This window comes from Dendropsophus ebraccatus, chromosome 1 (genome assembly GCF_027789765.1).
Source record: "Dendropsophus ebraccatus isolate aDenEbr1 chromosome 1, aDenEbr1.pat, whole genome shotgun sequence".
In the NCBI taxonomy this organism is placed as follows: domain Eukaryota; kingdom Metazoa; phylum Chordata; class Amphibia; order Anura; family Hylidae; genus Dendropsophus; species Dendropsophus ebraccatus.
In genome coordinates, this window is record NC_091454.1 from 69350917 (window position 1) to 69370834 (window position 19918).

The window sequence follows — 19918 nt, forward strand, 5'->3', positions numbered from 1 at the left end:
ACGTCCGTATTTTGCAAAATCAGTTAGGTAATAATGAGCATGTTTATTATTTGGACAGTTGTAATGATTTTAAGGCTATCATTCTATACATTGTGTGCACTGCTGGCCAATTTCCCATTTGTTTCAATGGAGCGCATTATTATATTGAAAGCACAGCTATATTTTATTTTTATTTTATGGCGTGTAAAAATGACCTAAAACTAAGCTGAAACTTCCTGCTGTGTCTGTGGGGATAAGCAGAAGCTGTAAAGTGATTTATACAGCATTAGGCTATGTTCACACTACGTAAAAGTACGGCCATTGTACTGTACTTTGTGCGAAAGGGGAACATAGCCCTGTCAGTTCACACAATGAAGCAAGCGGCTCCGGTTGCTTGCTTCATTGTGTCCTATGGGGAGTTCTGATGCGGGCGCGCGCTGATGCGCCCGCATCAGAACACTACGGCCATAAAGATCATCCGGCCGGTACTGCAGTATCAGCCGGGATGATCTGGGCAGAGACTGGCCGTTCCGTGACCCCGTCGGGGTCACGGAAACTGCCAGTCGTTCACGTTGTGTGAACATAGCCTTACAGTGAAAAGTGACACCAGAGATTTCAATAGCTGAAGCTCACATTTCAGCTTCCTCTCCCTGTGGAATGACCTCTTTAAAGGTCACAAACTATGGGTTCAGTAATATTTTCCATTCATTTAAATGGTACAGCTCCTGTCCATTGTTGATGTCCATGGGGCTTATTGTGAAGTATATTACTAAATGCTGTTAAAACCACTCAGGCAAAATAGCCACTCCCATAACAATATACAAAAAGAAATTAAAAATAAGAAAAATAGAAACAAATAAAAAAAAAGAACTGGTTTTAGTATTATGCACTAATCAACATAAAATAATATATTCCCTTTAGGACAGTTGTGCTGAATTCAGTAAAATTGGGGAAATTCCAGAATTGTGTTATATTTGCAGTGTAGCAATGACAAAGCAAATTGCAGAGATAACAAGAACTTCTATACTCAAGGGCCTTCATATCTAATACTGAGGCTCATATGGACTGGCTGTCTGGTCCTTATCTCTCTTGTTCTGAGTGTTTCATGGCCCCATGCAGGAGTACCGAGAATCTCAAGGAAGCAAAAGATTTTCCCAAAGCCTCCTTTGGAAAATTCTTTCCTGATCATTATACATTCCCATGTTTTACACTAAATATATGGAAATCTGGCCCAGTCCTACATTCAACTGAAATGGGCTGTTAAAAACTATTCCTTAAAATTTAAAACGACACGGCCCACAGCAACCAATCACAGCTCTTTTTATATTTTAACAGAGCTGAAATCTGAGCTGTGATTGGCTGCTGTGGGCTGTTTACATCAGGTGTATATTTACACCCTTTCATAAATGTCCCCCTAAGAGTTTATGATACCACGGCCTCTTGGGCTCTGGCATATTACCCAATGAGGCACTCAGCCAAATGTGTCCATCAATCACATGACTGCCTTCTCTGTGAGCGTTCAGTGGACCTGGGAAACACTGGATTTACAGTCTTTAGACTCTTTGAAAAAAAAAAAAAGAGTCAGAACGCAGGAAGTGCCGTGTTCTCCATAATAACTAAAAAAAACAAACAATCAATGTAAATTACAAACTTGTTTCATATCACATCTACTGTTGATTTAGGTTATAAGTTATAGCGACAGTGACACAGTAAACATCAAAAATATTCTGTATTCCTCTGTGGACTGCAATGTTGTTTTAAAAGGGGAAAAAACAAGAAAGAAAATTAAAACACAAGCAAACACTTGTTTATTTTTAGTTTTTTTTTGTTGTAAAGAGAACTTGTCATGTTCTACAAGCAGTCACATCTATAATCATCTTGTTATAGAGCTGAAGAACCTGAGTGGATTGATGTTTAGTTTTATGGGAAAACTTAAAATCCCTGTTCATTCTGGGCAAAGGGGTCCAGTGGGTGGTGTCAGTGATTGGCAGTGTTCCCTCTATTAGTATGCCTGCAGCAATAGCAGACAGTCACTGATTAGGACCACCCTCTGGACCCCTAAGGGCCCTATTCCACCGGACGATTATCGTTCGCATAATCGTTAATGATTAACGATCTCAAACGACCGATATTGCGAAAGACCTGAAAGCGTTCACTCATTTCCATGGAACGATAATCATTTTTTTCCGCTATTTCTTCGTTATTGCGTTCGTATGTACTGCGAACGACCGAACGACGTCTTATTCAATGCGAATGATTTGCGAACGAACAACGATAAAAATAGGTAAGGTCTTATAAAGCGATCAACGATTTCTCGTTCGGTCATTAATCGTTAACTGCATTTCAACCAAACGATTATCGTTTAGATTTGAACAATTTAACGATAATCTAAACGATAATCGTCCGGTGGAATAGGGCCCTAAGTCCACAGGGGGCAAAGATTTCAACCAATAAGCTCCAAATAGTTTCTTGCACAACTATACATTCATCTGCTCGGCACCTAGTTCTTTAAAACACGATGCTGATAAATTGGATACTATTTCCATGGTAACAGGTGACACGTTCTATTTAATAGAAGTCTGCAGCATCTTTCACTCTTTCACCCAGACACTCAATTTGTGTGAAACCATAGCAACCAATCACAGCTTAGGTTTCAGTTTATCAGCGCTCATTGCTGTGGTTGGTTACTGAGTGTAAATTACACCAGCTTTTGTTTCACACAGATTGATACATTGTGTGTTTAGTGTTTTAGGTCAGGTGTAAAAAAGAGGTGTGAATTAAAATTGCTAGGTGCCAATTGAAACAGCAGGGGTGCATGAATGTATCTACGGGAGTCTGGAAGAATAGCTGCAGAAGAGAGGGCAGATGAAATGGATAGCAAGACATCAAAACAAGAAAAAAGAAGAGTGTAGAAGAGCACGCCTTTAAAATTGAAAATACACACACGGCATTGATCCCACTCGCTTATGACATGCAGTTGGTGTACACTGCAAACACTATGTGCATCTGGACATACAATGGGGAAGTGCTGACAGTGATTATAGATTATTAGCTCCTGCAAGCACCTCTCGTTTGAATAATTATTGTGTAATTCTATAATGTCTGATTGTCATGTTCATGAGTTGCAAAGTGCTGTGGAATCTGTTGGCGTTGTATATAAATAAACAATATTATTACTAGTGGTGCTCAGTGAGTATTATATTTCATTATAGTTATGAGTAATTAAAGTAATGGCACTCACCAATTTCAGCTAAATTTCTACTGTATTTAGCATTAGTTTTAGGGTCCTATTACACAAAATGATTATCGGCTGTACTTGGGCAATTGCCATTCCATTTCATGCTCATTTTGAAAGGCAACGATCAGCCGATGTGCACAATGTTGTCTTCCAGCATGTTCTAAATACACAATGACGATAGCGACAGTCTGCTGGCCATTGCCCAGTGTAATAGGAGCAGCTGCAGCAGACTGTTTCTCTCTTCTATGGGACAATCTACAGATCTTCCGGGCAGTCCCCCACTTTCAGCTCTGGAATAGCACAGACAGTGAGCGGGGTACGAGGAGCAAGCGAGCGCTGACCTGACATGTTGGCGCTCACTTGCTCCTTAATATTGAGCGGTGTAATAGGGCCCTCAGGATGCAGATACAGACCTACAGCCATTTCATGCACCAAAGGCTCTCTCAAGGCTTTGAAGAAGGATAGTGGTTATAACACAGCCATTGATCAGTATCTGCAGTCAATAACTATTGCTGAGTGAAGAGAGTAAGTTTTGGTGATGTTGCAGAGCACAGGGGCTTTATTTACGTTACTTTACAGACTTAATGATTGCTGTGGTCACTGAGCACCACTAGTCGCCATTAAGATATTATGAACCGCTTTCTAAAAGTTTTAACTAATTTGTTCTGTTTTACAGATGTGAAGACAGACTTTCTACAAGCAGTAACCAATCATATGGAGTGGTTAGCAAGTTAAATTACAGGAGCAGGAACTCTATCATTTCACCTGGCTATTCTCCTTCACGTAATGATAGCGTGACTGGCAATCATGCGTGCAACAACAAAGTAAACCTTTCTAATATAGGAAACCATGGGAATTCCAAAGCCTTTAAGAACCAGTTAGAGGGCATTTTTTCTTCTCTAAGCAAATCATCTAATCGGTAAGGTACCACCTCAATTCTTGACTACACAAGGCAAAACTAAAATTTTTTAGAAGATATTTTATGCATGAGAGACATTGGGGGAAACTTATCAAGGGCTTTGCGCCTAATTTTCGTGAATATTTGGATTTTTTACCCATTTTTGGTCTAAGTTCTATTTATGAACCAGTATTCTATATTTCTTGGATGCAACTATTGCGCCTGCCTGTTTTGAGTATTCAACCAAAAGTTCCCATAATCCAAGAATAATGCCCAATTTATCATTTGCAACTTTTTAAAAAGTCACACAAACAGGTGCAGGCCTACCTCTGGTCAGTACCAGGTGAATATTCTTCCGCAATTTTTTAAATTTTGCGACTTTTTGAGCGTCTTTTTACTTAGATACATTCAATATGGCAGTGCTACATTTTAATGAATCGGTCACAAGGTATTGGATCAAAATATACACCAATCCTCATTAGAATAGTTGCACAAATTAGATTCCTTAGTAAATGTCCTTCATTATTTTTAATATCCATTATCACTAATATGAGATCCAGCCAAACATAAATGCAGATAGGTGAATAATGTTTAATATAAGTACTTTTTTATTGTTCATTTGCTTCATAAATGCAGAACTGAGTAACTTTTATAAGTGGTCTCTAACAAAAAAAAATGCTACCAATTTGTTGCTGGAGAGGATATTTGACTCCTTATATATCTACCACTCACCAAAATGATGTTTTACATTGTATTTGTAAGTTGTCTTTACTATAAACCTGTGTGTGCTCTAGCGGTCTAGTGGATAAGGCCCATGCACACTACAAAGTCATGTACAAAGGAATTACATGGAGACACATGTTTATATTACAGAAAAAAGCTATTATGTGTGCTGTCCTATAATTTCTCTTTCAGGCCCCTATTCTCAAAAGAAGCATTTTTTCCCCCAGAGGAATATCTCCATATTATGACATGCTATGGAGTATTTTCCATGGAGTATGTAATGTGGCCCTAGAGAGGGTCACATTCTCAATGTATGCAAAACATGTTTGTCTACATCCAATTAGTTTCCACAGTAAATTATATTGTAAAGTACGCATGCACCGAAACCAAGCTCCCATGCATTTACCAATGGCCACGCAATGTTATAGATAATCCCATTCATTCTGCGAGGGCATTGGTGAATGCTTGGGGGTGTGATTTCATCTGCATGTGTTTACTGGCATGTGGGAACATGGCCTTAAAGTTGTGAAGTTACTTTTATTGCTTGTGAAGAACAAAAAACAAAACACTTTCTTTTAAAATTGGCACCTCAGGTACAAATAATATCATTCAGTTTTTACTTGTTATGGAAGATTTCCATATACAGAGAAGTTGAATTCACTTTTTAGTGTGACATATGGTCAAGCTAGCAAAATAGTTGTCTTTATAAGGCTATGTTAAAAAAAATAAGTGCAAATAACGGCCATTGTTGCAAAACAATGGCCATTATCAGGGGCGTAGCTACAGGCTGATGGGCCCTGGTGCAAAATTTTAGCTTGGGGCCCCCCCCCCATCCCATCGGATGAGCGCAGTCAGAGGACAAAAATAGTTATATCCGATGACTCTAAGGTGACGCCCTCTAACGTGCCGCCGTGGCTTAATGAACTGTCACTGCCTCCACCTCATGTACTGTACCACTGCCTCCACCTCATGTACTGTACCACTGCCTCCACCTCATGTACTGTACCACTGCCTCCACCTCGTGTACTGTACCACTGCCTCCACCTCGTGTACTGTACCACTGCCTCCTCCCTCATGTACTGTACCACTGCCCCCTCCTCATGAACTGTCACTGCCTCCACCTCATGTACTGTACCACTGCCTCCACCTCATGTACTGTACCACTGCCTCCACCTCATGTACTGTACCACTGCCTCCACCTCATGTACTGTACCACTGCCTCCACCTCGTGTACTGTACCACTGCCTCCCCCTCGTGTACTGTACCACTGCCTCCTCCCTCATGTACTGTACCACTGCCCCCTCCTCATGTACTGTACCACTGCCTCCTCTTCATGTACTGTACCACTGCCTCCACCCCATGTACTGTACCACTGCCCCCTCTAATGTACTGTACCACTGCCTCCTCCTCATGTACTGTACCACTGCCTCCTCTTCATGTACTGTACCACTGCCTCCACCCCATGTACTGTACCACTGCCCCCTCTAATGTACTGTACCACTGCCTCCTCCTCATGTACTGTACTACTGTCCCCTCTAATGTACTGTACCACTGTTCCCTGCTAATGTACTGTACCACTGCCTTCTCCTCATGTACTGTACCACTGCCTCCTCTTCATGTACTGTACCACTGCCTCCTCTTCATGTACTGTACCACTGCCTCCTCTTCATGTACTGTACCACTGCCTCCTCTTCATGTACTGTACCACTGCCTCCTCCTCATGTACTGTACTACTGCCTCTTCCTCATGTACTGTACCACTGCCTCCTCCTCATGTACTGTACTATTGCCTCCTCCTCCTCATGCACTGTATCACTGTCCCCTATAATTAACTGGACTGTACTGTGTCATTCTCTAATCATTTTGTACCAATCTTTGACTCTGCAGCTGAAAAACTACAACTCCCGTCACAAACTGCTAGCAGGTCATGATGAGGTTGTAGTACTACAACCTGGAGAGCAACATGTTGCAAAACTACAACTTTCATCATGAACTGCCAGCAGGACATGATGAGGTTGTAGTATCGCAACCTGGAGAGACAGAAGACTACAAAACTACAACTCCCATCATGAGCCGCCAGCAGGCCATAATGAGGTTGTAGTGCTGCAACCTGGAGAACCACATGCTGTAAAACTACAACTCTCATCATGAACTCTCAGCAGGTCATGATGGAGGTTGTAGTTCTAGGGATAACCTGTCCAGGTTCCTGGTCTTCTCTAGGGCTCACATGTACACACATACTGTACATAGATACACTATATACATACACTGTATACACATATACTGTGCAGGCATACACCATATACACACATACTGTACATGCATATATACATCATATACACACATACTGTATATGCATACGCCATATATATATCACATACGGTACATGCATACACATATACACACATACTGAACATGCATACACATATATATACCAGTCCATAAAGAAACACATACAATACTTTTTTCAAATGCTCAAATCTTCATTATTAGTAAATGCCAGTACAAACAGACTTACAAAAGTAATAACCTCCATGTATATCCCCCAGTGCATACGATGCAGCTTCACAAAACATCTATTCCTCCAAGTTCAATCTTTGACATCTCAGGCGTTGTCCACAGAGGTGAGATGATCCATGATACATGTGCAACGTTTCAAGGGAAAACGCTCTCTTTGTTAAGGCTTGAAATGTTGCACATGTATCATGGAAACTTTAGTCTCGCCTCTGTGAACAACGCCTGAGATGTCAAAGACTGAACTTGGAGGAATAGATGTTCTCTGAAGCCGCATCGTGTGCACTGGGTGATATACATGGGTGTTATTACTAAAGTACATCTGTATGTGCTGCTGGAATTTGCTAATCATAAAGATTTGACCATTTGAAAAGAAGAATTGTATGTGTTTCAACATAGCATCCTGTTCACACTGTTATATAGACTACACATACGCATATACAAACTGCACATATATCACCTACACACATACTGTACATGCATACACATTTACATACATACTGTACATGCATCATATACACATACTGTCCATGCATCATACACACATCATGTACATGGATCATATACACACTCATACTGTCCATGCATCATATACACATACTGTCCATGTATCATACACACATCATGTACATGGATCATATACACACTCATACTGTCCATGCATCATATACACATACTGTCCATGCATCATACACACAACCTGTACATGGATCATATACACACTCATACTGTCCATGCATCATATACACATACTGTCCATGCATCATACACACATCATGTACATGGATCATATACACACTCATACTGTCCATGCATCATATACACATACTGTCCATGCATCATATACACACCCATACTGTCCATGCATCATATACACATACTGTCCATCCATCATATACACATACTGTCCATGCATCATATACACATACTGCCCATGCATCATATACACATCCTGTACATGCATCATATACACACCCATACTGTCCATGCATCATACACACATCCTGTACATGGATCATATACACATACTGTCCATGCATCATATACACATACTTTATATGTCCATGTATCATATACACACCCATACTGTCCATGCATCATATACACATGGGGGACATTTATTAAGTCCGGCGTTTTTTACGCCAGACTTATAAATGTCCCCGCATCTCTGGCGCTACGGAGATTTATGTAGAGGCGGACTGCCTCTACATAAATCCCGTGCACGTCAGTGCGCACAGCCGAAAAACCTGTTCCGCACCCTCCACACCCCCTCCCCACCCCCCCGGCGTACTCGGTGTGAAGTGCCGATATGCTAATATTTTATTCGCAAATCGGCCAATTGCGAATAAAATTATTCGCATATCGGCACTTTACGCCGAAAATTATCAGTACGCCGGATGATGCATGTCCCCCATACTGTCCATGCATCATACACACATCCTGTACATGGATCATATACACACCCATACTGTACATGCATCATATACACATACTGTCCATGTATCATAAACACACCCATACTGTCCATGCATCATATACACACCCATACTGTCCATGCATCATATACACACCCATACTGTCCATGCATCATATACACATACTGTCCATGCATCATACACACATCCTGTACATGGATTATATACACACCCATACTGTCCATGCATCATATACACATAGGGGGAGATTTATCAAAGGGTGTAAAATTTAGACTGGTGCAAACTACCCACAGCAACCAATCACAGCTCAGCTTTAGGCAGTGCTGAAAGGAAAGCTGAGCTGTGATTGGTTGCTGTGGGCAGTTTGCACCAGTCTAAATTTTACACCCTTTGATAAATCTCCCCCATACTGTCCATGTATCATATACACACCCATACTGTCCATGCATCATATACACACCCATACTGTCCATGCATCATATACACATCCTGTACATGGATCATATACCCACCCATACTGTACATGCATATATATACATACATCATATACACATTACTGTACATCCTTTACACACACAATACACATACTGAGCACATTACATACAGAAACACACTTTATACACATACACTTGCACACAGCATATTTACATCCACAGTTCTCATACACAGAGACAGGCAGGCAGGCACACAAACACACACACATAGCACAGACACACACACCACAGACACTTACTTATTGTGAGGAAACTTCACTTAGTCAGCAGCTCCTGGCCTCCCTCCTCCTCCCTCCTCTTTCTCCTGTTGCCGGACCATGCTCTCCCGCCCTTCCCCTCCTCCCTGCACGGACTGCAGAGGAGAGCAGGGAACAGGTGATGGGGAGGAATCAGGACCCCACAGTGCAGTGTTAGGCTGTCTGCAGGCAGGAAGTGGTGAGGGAGCCCAGGGGGCCCCCTTTAGCTAGGGGCCCGATCGCCATGGCGACCGTTGCAACCCCTATAGCTACGCCACTGGCCATTATTAATGAATATGAATATTAATAACAGCCGTTTACCTTATTTTTACATTGTGGGAACATAGCCCAAAGCTGGAAAAAAGAACAGGATTAGTGTGAGCAGATTTGCTGAACTGTTTGGGTTCTGCAACGTTCTCCAAACCAAAACACTTCACAGTTGACTCCCGGTGGCTGGAAAAGTTGGATGCCGCGCTAGGGCTGCCAGGAAAACATGGATATAGCCTACGGCTGTGTATGTTTTCTAAGATTTCCTAGGGCGACATCCAACTTCTTCAGCTGCCGTGAGTCAAATGGGAAACGTTGCTGAACCCGAAGAGTTTAGGATGTTTTTAAGCATATTGTGGCAATCTTCCGGTTAGTCCTTGGACTAGTTCAGCAATTTCTAGATCTCCTACAGTAATGGCAGTAAATGGTGTTAATTTATAATAAATGGGGCTATAAGTAACAGTGGAACCTCAGTAGGGATATAATGTAAATAAGAAGCCCCATCAGGATTCAAAGTTTGTAACCATGCACATGAACATAAAAAACTGAGGAGAACCAGGCTGGGCAACTTACATGCAGCTCATATAGGAACCTTGTTATAAGCCTGCTGCTATATCAACAAACACAGGTACTATGCAGAAGGGTGTGGATTTGGTGCCCGGAATGACAAACCTGACTCCCTTTGTACTTTTTTAAAGCGTCATACAATTCAGGAAATACAATTCTTTGCTTTTAAAACATTAAGAACCAGGAAGTTTTATTTTAGTAGGCTTAACAAAGGACTTTGCATTACAAAAACATTCCTGCTGTGCAAGCACAACCTATTTCCTTCTGAAAGTATAGCTCACAGCAATAGTATCACATCGATTCCTTTTTTATGTTTAATGACATACATAAGCTGACATTTATTTATGCAGGCAAGCACATTTCTGTAGATATTACAAGTATATTTAATGGCTAAGCTGAGAACTTAACCTCTTGTAGACCAACCCTCATATTTAAACATTTGAAAGATAAAGAGTATGTCCACAATAATCTTCACTGTATGGTATATGTTACAGTATACAGATGCAGAGGAATTTGGACAGTGACAGTATTTGCCTTCCTCTGGATCAACCCAGTAGGATTTCTGTAGGTTGAACTTAATAGCCTCTTGTCTTTCTTTACTTAATTAAAGGGAATCTGTCAGCACCCGGGCCCTACCTAAGGTGCTGACAGTGTAATGTAGCTGGTAGTCCCCTTGTGAGCATGGTTCCTTTTGATAATTTGTGCCTGGAGTGGATTATGCACAATCTCAGGTCACCTACTGTATGGAAGAGTCAAAGAGAAGTTGTGGCTCACTGTTTGTGCCGCACTTTGGTTGTGCTTAGCTGTTAGTCAGTATCTTCCAATAGAGGACTGATCTGCAATGAGATATAGTTGAATCCCCTGGTCCCTCCCTAGACCCCTGTGGTCTAGGGATAAGTCACCTGTCTGGAGACCACCAGCAGGTCTTTCTTTGGCTCAAATCCCCTGATGGAAATGAAATATAATTATTTTTTTTTTTTTTCATTATTGTATCATTTTCAAAAGTGCAAAGAATTCCCAAACTGGTCCAAATTAGTATAGTTCTTTAAATACAATGATGAGAAAAATAAAAATAAAAACATATATATATATTTATTTGTTTTATTTTCATCATTGTATTAAAAAACTAATTTTAAAGCTAATTTGGCCCTGATTGGGAATTCTTTGCTCTTTTAAAAATTCTGCAATAATAAGAAAAAGAAAATACCTATATTTCATTTCCATCAGGGGATTCAAACGAAAGAAAAAACTGCTGGTGGGCTCTAGACAGGTGATTTACCCCTAGACCTCAGCTCCAACACGTTTTGGCTCAAAAATGTAGCTATATCTGAGTGTTTCTTTCAGACATAAACTGGCTACAGAGCTACTGAGCGGCAATCAGAGACACTGGCTGACAGCTGAGCGAGCAGATGGCCAGCAGCATTTTATTGATGAAGAAGAGGGAAAAGGAAGGAGTGGTGAGGCATGCACAGGTGCTGAGCCATAACTCCTCTTTGACTCTATGTTACAGTAGGAAACCTGCCGATGTGACATTTTTTTGTGTGCACAGTGCTGGGTTTTGGTTTTTTTTACCAGGTCTATGCTGCAGCTGTCTTCAGTTGTTGCTTGTTTGTGGGTCTTTCTGCCTTGGGTTGTTTTGTAGTAGTATTTACTATTATTATCTTTCTTTGAAACACAGTCTTATGTTTTTTGTAGAATTTGACCAAGGGTCCTTTTATCAGCGACATCGGCGCTCCTTTGCAGTGCCTTCAGAAGGCACAATTTATCGATCAAGCTCTTGTCTGGAAATCCTTCCTAAGTAACCTAGATGTTTGTCCAACAATTAAAACAATATCTTATTTAATAATCTCATATATATGTTAAACATGGTATAAAAATTACTCTTCTCGTTCACAGGTCTTCAGTTCATTCAAGTAGTTCACAGTCAAGTGTTCAAAAGAGTTTTGATGATTCTCCATCCTATATCCAGACATCGCCAGAACATAACTCTGCATACGATGAAGAAAGTGTATATGAAGCATATCCATTTGCTGATGAGCAATTTGATGATTCTGTATTTGTGATGGATACTGACATCCCTGTAGGACCTAGTTATCCTCAGACTAGGTAGGTCACAAGCATGAGAGTTTGCATTACAGATAGTATTTGCATGGTAGGTGATGCATGTCATACTCAAAATCTGCTTTGTCCTATCATTTGTGAACCTGATGGGACAAAATGTACTCTCATACTAGGCACTTGGCTATAAATCTATGGCTGATGTGCTGATTTCAGAAATTGATGCAGAACAGTAGTAAATTAGACATTAAAGTGATGTTTGCACATTCAATATATACCTGTATAAAACTTGCCTGTGTTTTCCTTCTGCCATATATTCATCATATTTCTTCACATATTTAAATTGGCACAGAGCCAAGCGCCAATGTAGAAAATCTTTGCCCTATAGAAGTTCCAGCTGAAGTTTTACGTTTTCAAAAAAGTATTAGGCAATATGGGCTAGGGAGAGACAGTCAGACATACATGTCTGAAATGCAGTGATAATATTAGAGGTTTCCAAGAATTGAAAGTGTTACTGTAATTTAAAAAAATAAAATATTGTGACCGGGGTGGGGGAGGGGGGGGGGTCTCAGTGCTCAGTGCAGACAGACCGGGACTGAGTGGTGAGCCAGGGACTAAAGTCTGCTTATCAATTATATTATTCATGTAAGGATCCACATTTTCTGTCAAATATAGGCGTACATTTATAAAAAACTAAACAGTCAATTGCTATGTTCAGCATTGTCAAAATGACGGCCGTTTTAATTGGACAGTCATCATTATTGTAGGAGTTGTAACCTTGTTTTCTGTGCAGCTTCCTTGAGGACATGGATAACCCTAACACACAGAGAGATGTCAACGGCAGTGAGGACACACATCAAATAGAAGAGGATAGAATATATGAAAACATCCCTCATATTGAGGAACCTGTGTATGATGAAGTGGAGGGTTTTAGAAGAATTGTTCAACCTGCTGTTGAAGAGCTGATTTCCACAGAAGTAGCTTATGTGAAATCTCTGCGACTTCTTATAGGCACAATTCAGCCCAAGATGGAGGAGGTATGTGAGTTCATTGCACTGATGACTTCTATATACGTAATGCAGCATTACCAAAATATTGATGCCAAATCTTTTTCAGAGTAGGAAAGTGCTTTAGAAGAAACTGGTAGTCATTTGTGTATTTTGACTTAAGAACTAACCTTAAAAGGGACACTCCAGTATTTTTTTAATCCATTATGCAGCTAGTTATACAATATATATATATATATATATATATATATATATATATATATATATATGTCCACTGAAGAATAGACATGTCAATTCTTTCAGCAGAGAGCTGCGGAGAGCAGAGGCGCCCTATACTTAACATTGAGGCAGTGAGGTAGGGAGAGTTTCCGAGCGCAGTGCGCCGTAGGGTTTTAGCTTGGAATTTTTCACCTGTTTTCTGCAGTGTGAACATACATATTGGTGTCTTAGCTTATTTAGGGGACTGTAGAAGTGAGGGGTTTTATAGTGTACTTCAGCAGGCAGAGATGGTAGTGGCTCTAGCTATCCACATGATGCTTTGTTGATGGTCCATGAAATTGATAGCCAAGAAAAGAGGGTAAGAAAGCAGGATGAGATCTTAAAAGCAAGATGGTGAGTGTAATACACTTGGAAGTCCAGAAAGTGGTAGCCAATCAGGTGGGGTGCAGTGATGTGTTTTTGCTGGACAGCTTGGAGTGACTTAATCTAGTTAGTATGATGTAAAGAAATGTTACAACTTAACAATTTTTTACTTTGATCTGTGGTCTTCTAGATTCCTGATATTGATGTGAAATGTTTATTCTCCAATCTGAATGAAATCCTTCTAGTCCATGAATCATTTCTCAATGAACTGAAAAAGACAGAACATGATCATCAAAACCAGCTTATTTGTATTGGTAAGTATAGACAGGAAATAATTTTTTGTCCAACTTGTACGATTATTATTAATGTTGTTATTGACATTATGGACATTCTCTGATTTTCAGGAAGTCTCTTTCAGGAATACAGCAAAGATATGGAAAATGTATATACTGTATATTGTTCTGCATATACCAGAACCACGTCATTGCTTCAACACTACCAAGAAACACATGTAGGCGAATTAATCCAATATGCAATGAAATACGCATTGTGAGTATCACTAACACACAACTATTGTTTTCAGAACTGTAAATGGAGCCATGTATCATGATATTGAACTCTGTTCCTTATGATGTAGCTAAACATGTTAATTTATGTCTAGTTTTATATTGCTATGACATGCCATTTGTTTCTTATTGATGAGGGTCACGTTGTTGTCTCGACAGCTTCTGATCTTCAGTATGAAGGTGCTGCATTTCTAGTTAAAGGTTTTTTTTTTACCAGTACTTTTTTGTTGATGATTTATCCTCAGCATAGGTCATCAATATCTGATCGGTGGGGTGCTGACAGAGCTGAAAGGCTTGGCTCTATTGATTGTATAGTAGCCGTGCCAGGTTAAAGTAGCTTAGCTCCCATTCACTTCAATGAGAGCTTAGCTGCAGTAACCCAGCATGACATCCACACATGAATGAATTCAAGGCTTCACGTTCTGTTCACACTGTACATCCGAGCATAGCGGCTCTGTCTAACAGCTGAGAGGCAGGGGTGCCAGGTTTCAGCACACTACCAATCATGCATTTATGGTTTATCCTAAGAAAAGGCCATTGATTAAAAGGTTGTAAAAAATCGCTTTAAGGACTGCTTCTACTTTATAGACTATCCCAGCCACCTTATATGCAGGGAAATGTGGCACTGTTCTATTCACTGGAATGAAGCCATGTTACGGTCCCTTGCACATAGAGTAGCCAGGATCGTGCACGTGTAAAAAAAAAAGCCAAAGGAGCTACATGGTGTCACCTGCTTACTCTGATGCATGACAATTTATACAGACAGACATCCTTTAAAGGGGTATTCCACTCAAACATAACTTTTGATATGTTGCTGCCCACAGTGAGACTAATAAGTCATTCAATACTTGTTATTATCTATTTAGTCTCCTTCTCCCAGTTCTCAGCTGCTGCTTTCTGCTGAAAACACAAAAATCAGTGTGTGAGCTTTTCTCTCTCCCCCGCCTTCTCCCTTCTGAGACAACTAATGTAATCAAGTCCCTGGCAGGCTGTTTCTGCAACATTTTAGCTTCTTTGTAATGCTGGAAGGATTAATCACAGTGAATTCATTAGCAACTTGACCTCATAATAACCCTCTCAGCATTACAAAGAAGCTGTAATGTTGCTTGCCAGGGACTTGTTTACATCAGCTATCTCAAAAGGGAGGAGGGGGAGACAGAGAAAAAAGCTCACACACAGATTTTTGTGCTTCATCAGAAAGCAGCAGCTGAGAACTGGGAGACGGAGACCAAATAGATAACAAGTATGGAATGAATTGTTAGAGTCCTATTACACCAACAGATTATCTGACTATTTTTTTTAAAAGCCAAAGCCAGGAATGGACTATGACTAGAGATGAGCTAACCGGGTTTGGGTTCGAGTCAATCCGAACCCGAACTTTTGGCATTTGATTAGCGGGGGCTGCTGAAGTTGGATAAAGCTCTAAGGTTGTCTGGAAAACATGGATATAGCCAATGACTATATCCATGTTTTCCACATAGCCTTAGGGCTTTATCCAACTTCAGCAGCCACCGTTAATCAAATGCCGAAAGTTTGGGTTCGGATGGACTCGAGCATGCTCAAGGTTCGCTCATCTCTAACTATGACCAGTTCTTTGTTTAAGGAAAGACTGAATTTTCTCCTCTTTTCAAATCCATTTCCAGCTTTGGCTTAAAAAAATATGTCTGATAATCTGTTGGTGTAATAGGGCCCTTAGCCTCACCATTGGCAGCAACATATCAGAAGTTATGTTTGAGTGGATTACCCCTTTAAATCTTTTCCATGCTTTATAAACCAGTAATCATGGTTTGGTCCACATTGCTCATGCAGTTTCTTTACCGTTTCTCCACTTTCATCTTCCTTCAACTTTTCGATTCTAATTGTCCTCCTTTTTTATGGCTTCTTTGAAGCTGAATGTATTGTGCTGTAAAAACATGGATTGTAAAAGAAATGTTTTAGATAGATTTGTTATTTTCGTAGAACCTCTAGAAGTCACTGTTAAGTTAAACAACGCTTCAAAAGAAGCACTAAACCTATACGTACAATGCAATATAATCAACAATTGTCCTTTTCTTTACGCAAAGGAGTGGGTCTTCATCTCATTACACAGATCTCAGCTTCTATCTTATCATGCCTGTGCAACGTATCACCAAGTATCCATTGTTACTACATAATATATTGAGCACAGATACACAGAATAAAGAGTCATGGGATGCACTTCAGAGAGCCCAAAACACCATGGAGGAGGTGAATGCCAACATCAATGAAAATAAGAGACGCAAAGAAGTTGGTGAGATACGTTTAACTAGCGTAATTTTGAATGGAATGTATTTTCAGACTACTATTATAGGCTTGCTGTAAAGCATATTACTAAATGCTGGTAAGAAAAGCTCAGGCAAGATGCACCCCCTCCCCCCAAATATTGCACAAGAAAAAAAAATAGAAAATTAAAGTCAGAAATTAGAAAATAAGAACATGTTTCAGTATCAGGTTCTACTCACTGAAAACAAATCTAGGCAATATATTCCCTTTGCAATGTGTTATATCACCAAATTTGACTGTACTGCATGAATAAAGCCTAAAACATATTTGTTAACTTTTTTTCGTGTTTTGTAGCATTTTTTGCTAAAAATATTAAACTACTATATCAAAAGGTGTCCTCTGCTCTTCTCATACCCTCCCTGAAGAGGCCATCTTGCTTTAGAGGAGCAGATTTAGTATTTTTTTTAATAAAAAAAAATATTTCAATAAACAACACCATCATTGTTCTACTAATAACTGAGCATGTGAATAATAAGGTGCATATAGACTGCAACTAAGTGCTCATTAAATGTCATAGCATATAGGAGTCATTCAAGTAGAAGGTTGTTCTATGGTGCTAAAGCAATGTCTACACTGTGACCCATCATGTGGATTTTTGTGCAGTTACTTGTTGATTTGAAACTACAACACAGCTCCATTTCCTGAAATAGCGCTGTGTTCTGATTTCTTACGCAGTGGGAAGCCATAGTCTTATGGTACACAAGAAAAGTTACAGGCACCACAGGTCCATGAGGCTGGGCAACAACCAATCAAAATTTTATAGCATAGCATAATGTTGTATTAAAGGGGTATTCGGCAATGCCCTGGAAGGGGGTGGGTGAAAACAATAACATTCACTTACCTCTCTGGCTACAATTTGCGACCCACATTTCACTGCTCCGGTCCTCCGGTGTCTGGCCTGATCTTAAAACGGGACTTTAGATGGGCCATTCAGCCATTCAGGGAACACTGCTACAGCCGCAGAATGGCTGAGCTGGCCTGTCACGTCACGCCTCAAAAGCAGGAAGCAGCTGGACCCCGGGGGATTCGAGTGACAAAATAATGACTGGATAATGCAAAATTAAATATCATGCTCAAACAATTATTTATATATTTTTTTCCTTTGAACAGCTGGAAAGTACCTGCGGGTAGAACAGCGGTCTCTAATGGAAAAGATGTCAACTCTGAGCACTCACACTCTAAGTAAGAAGTCTCAACGAATAAGTCTGTTCCTAAAACAACAGACTGGCATGGTACTCAAGGTAGGACTGTTCAACCTTGTTTCAATAAATTCTAATTAATATGAACGTATATGTATGTTCTCACATCTGTGTAAATGCTATTAAAAAAAACATCCAACTTAAAAAAAAAAAAAAAAAAAAAAAAAAATTGGTCAAACCAGTGGCAATTCTGGGTTACGGCAGCTCTATGTTCCTCAAGTCAGTATGATTACTGATTACGATGTAACTTATATTATATAACTTTTATTTTTTTTAAAATTAGAACTTTTAAAAAAGCTAAAAGTGTATTTATTACACTATATTACACTGTATTTATCAGCCCAGATCTATAGATTGCCGAGCCGGGATTTGTGTCAGTGCGATGCTGAGGCCTGGACGGGTGAGATGAAGGGATCTCCCATCCGCAAATCTTATTTTTGAGTCCCTGGAATAGTTCTTATCAGGGTTGTCATGCTGTAAACACCAGCAGTAGTGTGCCATCATGTCTGGGCTTCATCTGCCCTGATATCTTCGTTCCATGGTCTTGATGTCTTTGTGAAAGCGCTCTCCTTGTTCTTTACTCATAGCTCCGAGATTTGAAGGGAAGTAGTTCAGGTGGCTATGAAGAAAATGCAATTTAACACTTATGTTTGCCCTGAGTCTTTAAAAAGAGATCAATAAATTTTGAACTACAAGGTTATAATTTTCTGCCCTAAAGTTGTCAAGAAAGTCTGTAATGACATCAGAAAAGGCAGACGATGCATTCTTTTCTATTGTTTCGTGGTATTAAGGAATTCTTTGTCTCTGGTTAGAAGTCTTATTTGTGGCCATTAAATACACCAGCCTATAACTTCTCTTGAGAAAGAGCAGGAAATTTGGTACAGATGTACTCTAAGCACTCCCCATCTTGATCTAAAGTCCTAACAAACTGCTTCATGAGTTCCAATTTTATATGCAGTGGAGGGACCAGCAGTTTCTGAGGATTAACAAGTGGTTCATTCTTGATATTCTTTTCACCAATCTTGAATGTCTCTCTAGCAGGCCATTCTTTCATTGTATAATGTGTGTGTGTGTCTGTGTCTGTATATATATATATATATATATATATATATACAGTATATAGCCGTATATAGCCACAAAATGCCGACGTCAACAGTTTTAAACTACTTATTCTTTATTCTTCCATTTAGTTATTCCTACTGCATATTTAGCATATATTTCTGTACGCTATTATTTTTTTACACAGCATTTACAAATAAAATAATTATATATAATGTTACCTTATAACTACAAGAGTTTATAAGTAAACAGCGTTTTGCGGAAAAACCAAACGTGACTGGAGGAAACAGATGTTACAAGTTATCTTATATAATATAATTTGAAGAACTTTTTGTTTTTTAAAAAAAGTTTGACATTTTTAAAAGCCATCAAATAAAATAAAAGTTGTATAAGTTACATATCATTGTAATTGTACTGACTTGAGCAAAATTGATAACATGTCAGTTTTACCATAGGGCAAACGGTGTAAACACGAAACCCCTCAAAATAAAAACAATTGCTTTTTTTTAACTTCACTGCACAAATAATTTTTTTCTGGTTTCGCAGCATATTTTTATGGAAAAATTAAGCATCTTATTGCAAAGTATAATTGGTACTGCAAAAAATAAGGGCTCATGTGGGTCTGTAGGTGAAAAAACACAAGCACTATGGCCTTTTAAACACAAGGAGGACACAGTGAAAGCACAAAAATTAAAAATGGCTTGGTTAATCAAACATTTCTCATTTGTGAAAAAATTTGACGAATTCCACATTTTTTGCCTTCAAATATGGAATCAGCACCATTCAATTGGGTTA

The 19918-nt window shown here is 39.6% G+C and overlaps 1 protein-coding gene across 2 annotated transcripts in view; it reads left to right on the forward strand.

Annotated features, from left to right (window-relative positions):
* Nucleotides 1-19918, forward strand: part of ARHGEF37 (Rho guanine nucleotide exchange factor 37) — a 53506-nt gene that overhangs the window by 15382 nt on the left and 18206 nt on the right. For both annotated transcript variants that reach the window (XM_069972390.1, XM_069972396.1), the window contains exons 2-8: nucleotides 3894-4136; nucleotides 12248-12457; nucleotides 13203-13446; nucleotides 14189-14312; nucleotides 14403-14547; nucleotides 16628-16833; nucleotides 17976-18106. In XM_069972390.1, the coding sequence (XP_069828491.1) occupies nucleotides 3894-4136; nucleotides 12248-12457; nucleotides 13203-13446; nucleotides 14189-14312; nucleotides 14403-14547; nucleotides 16628-16833; nucleotides 17976-18106 (1303 nt within the window). The remainder of the gene's footprint in view (nucleotides 1-3893; nucleotides 4137-12247; nucleotides 12458-13202; nucleotides 13447-14188; nucleotides 14313-14402; nucleotides 14548-16627; nucleotides 16834-17975; nucleotides 18107-19918) is intronic.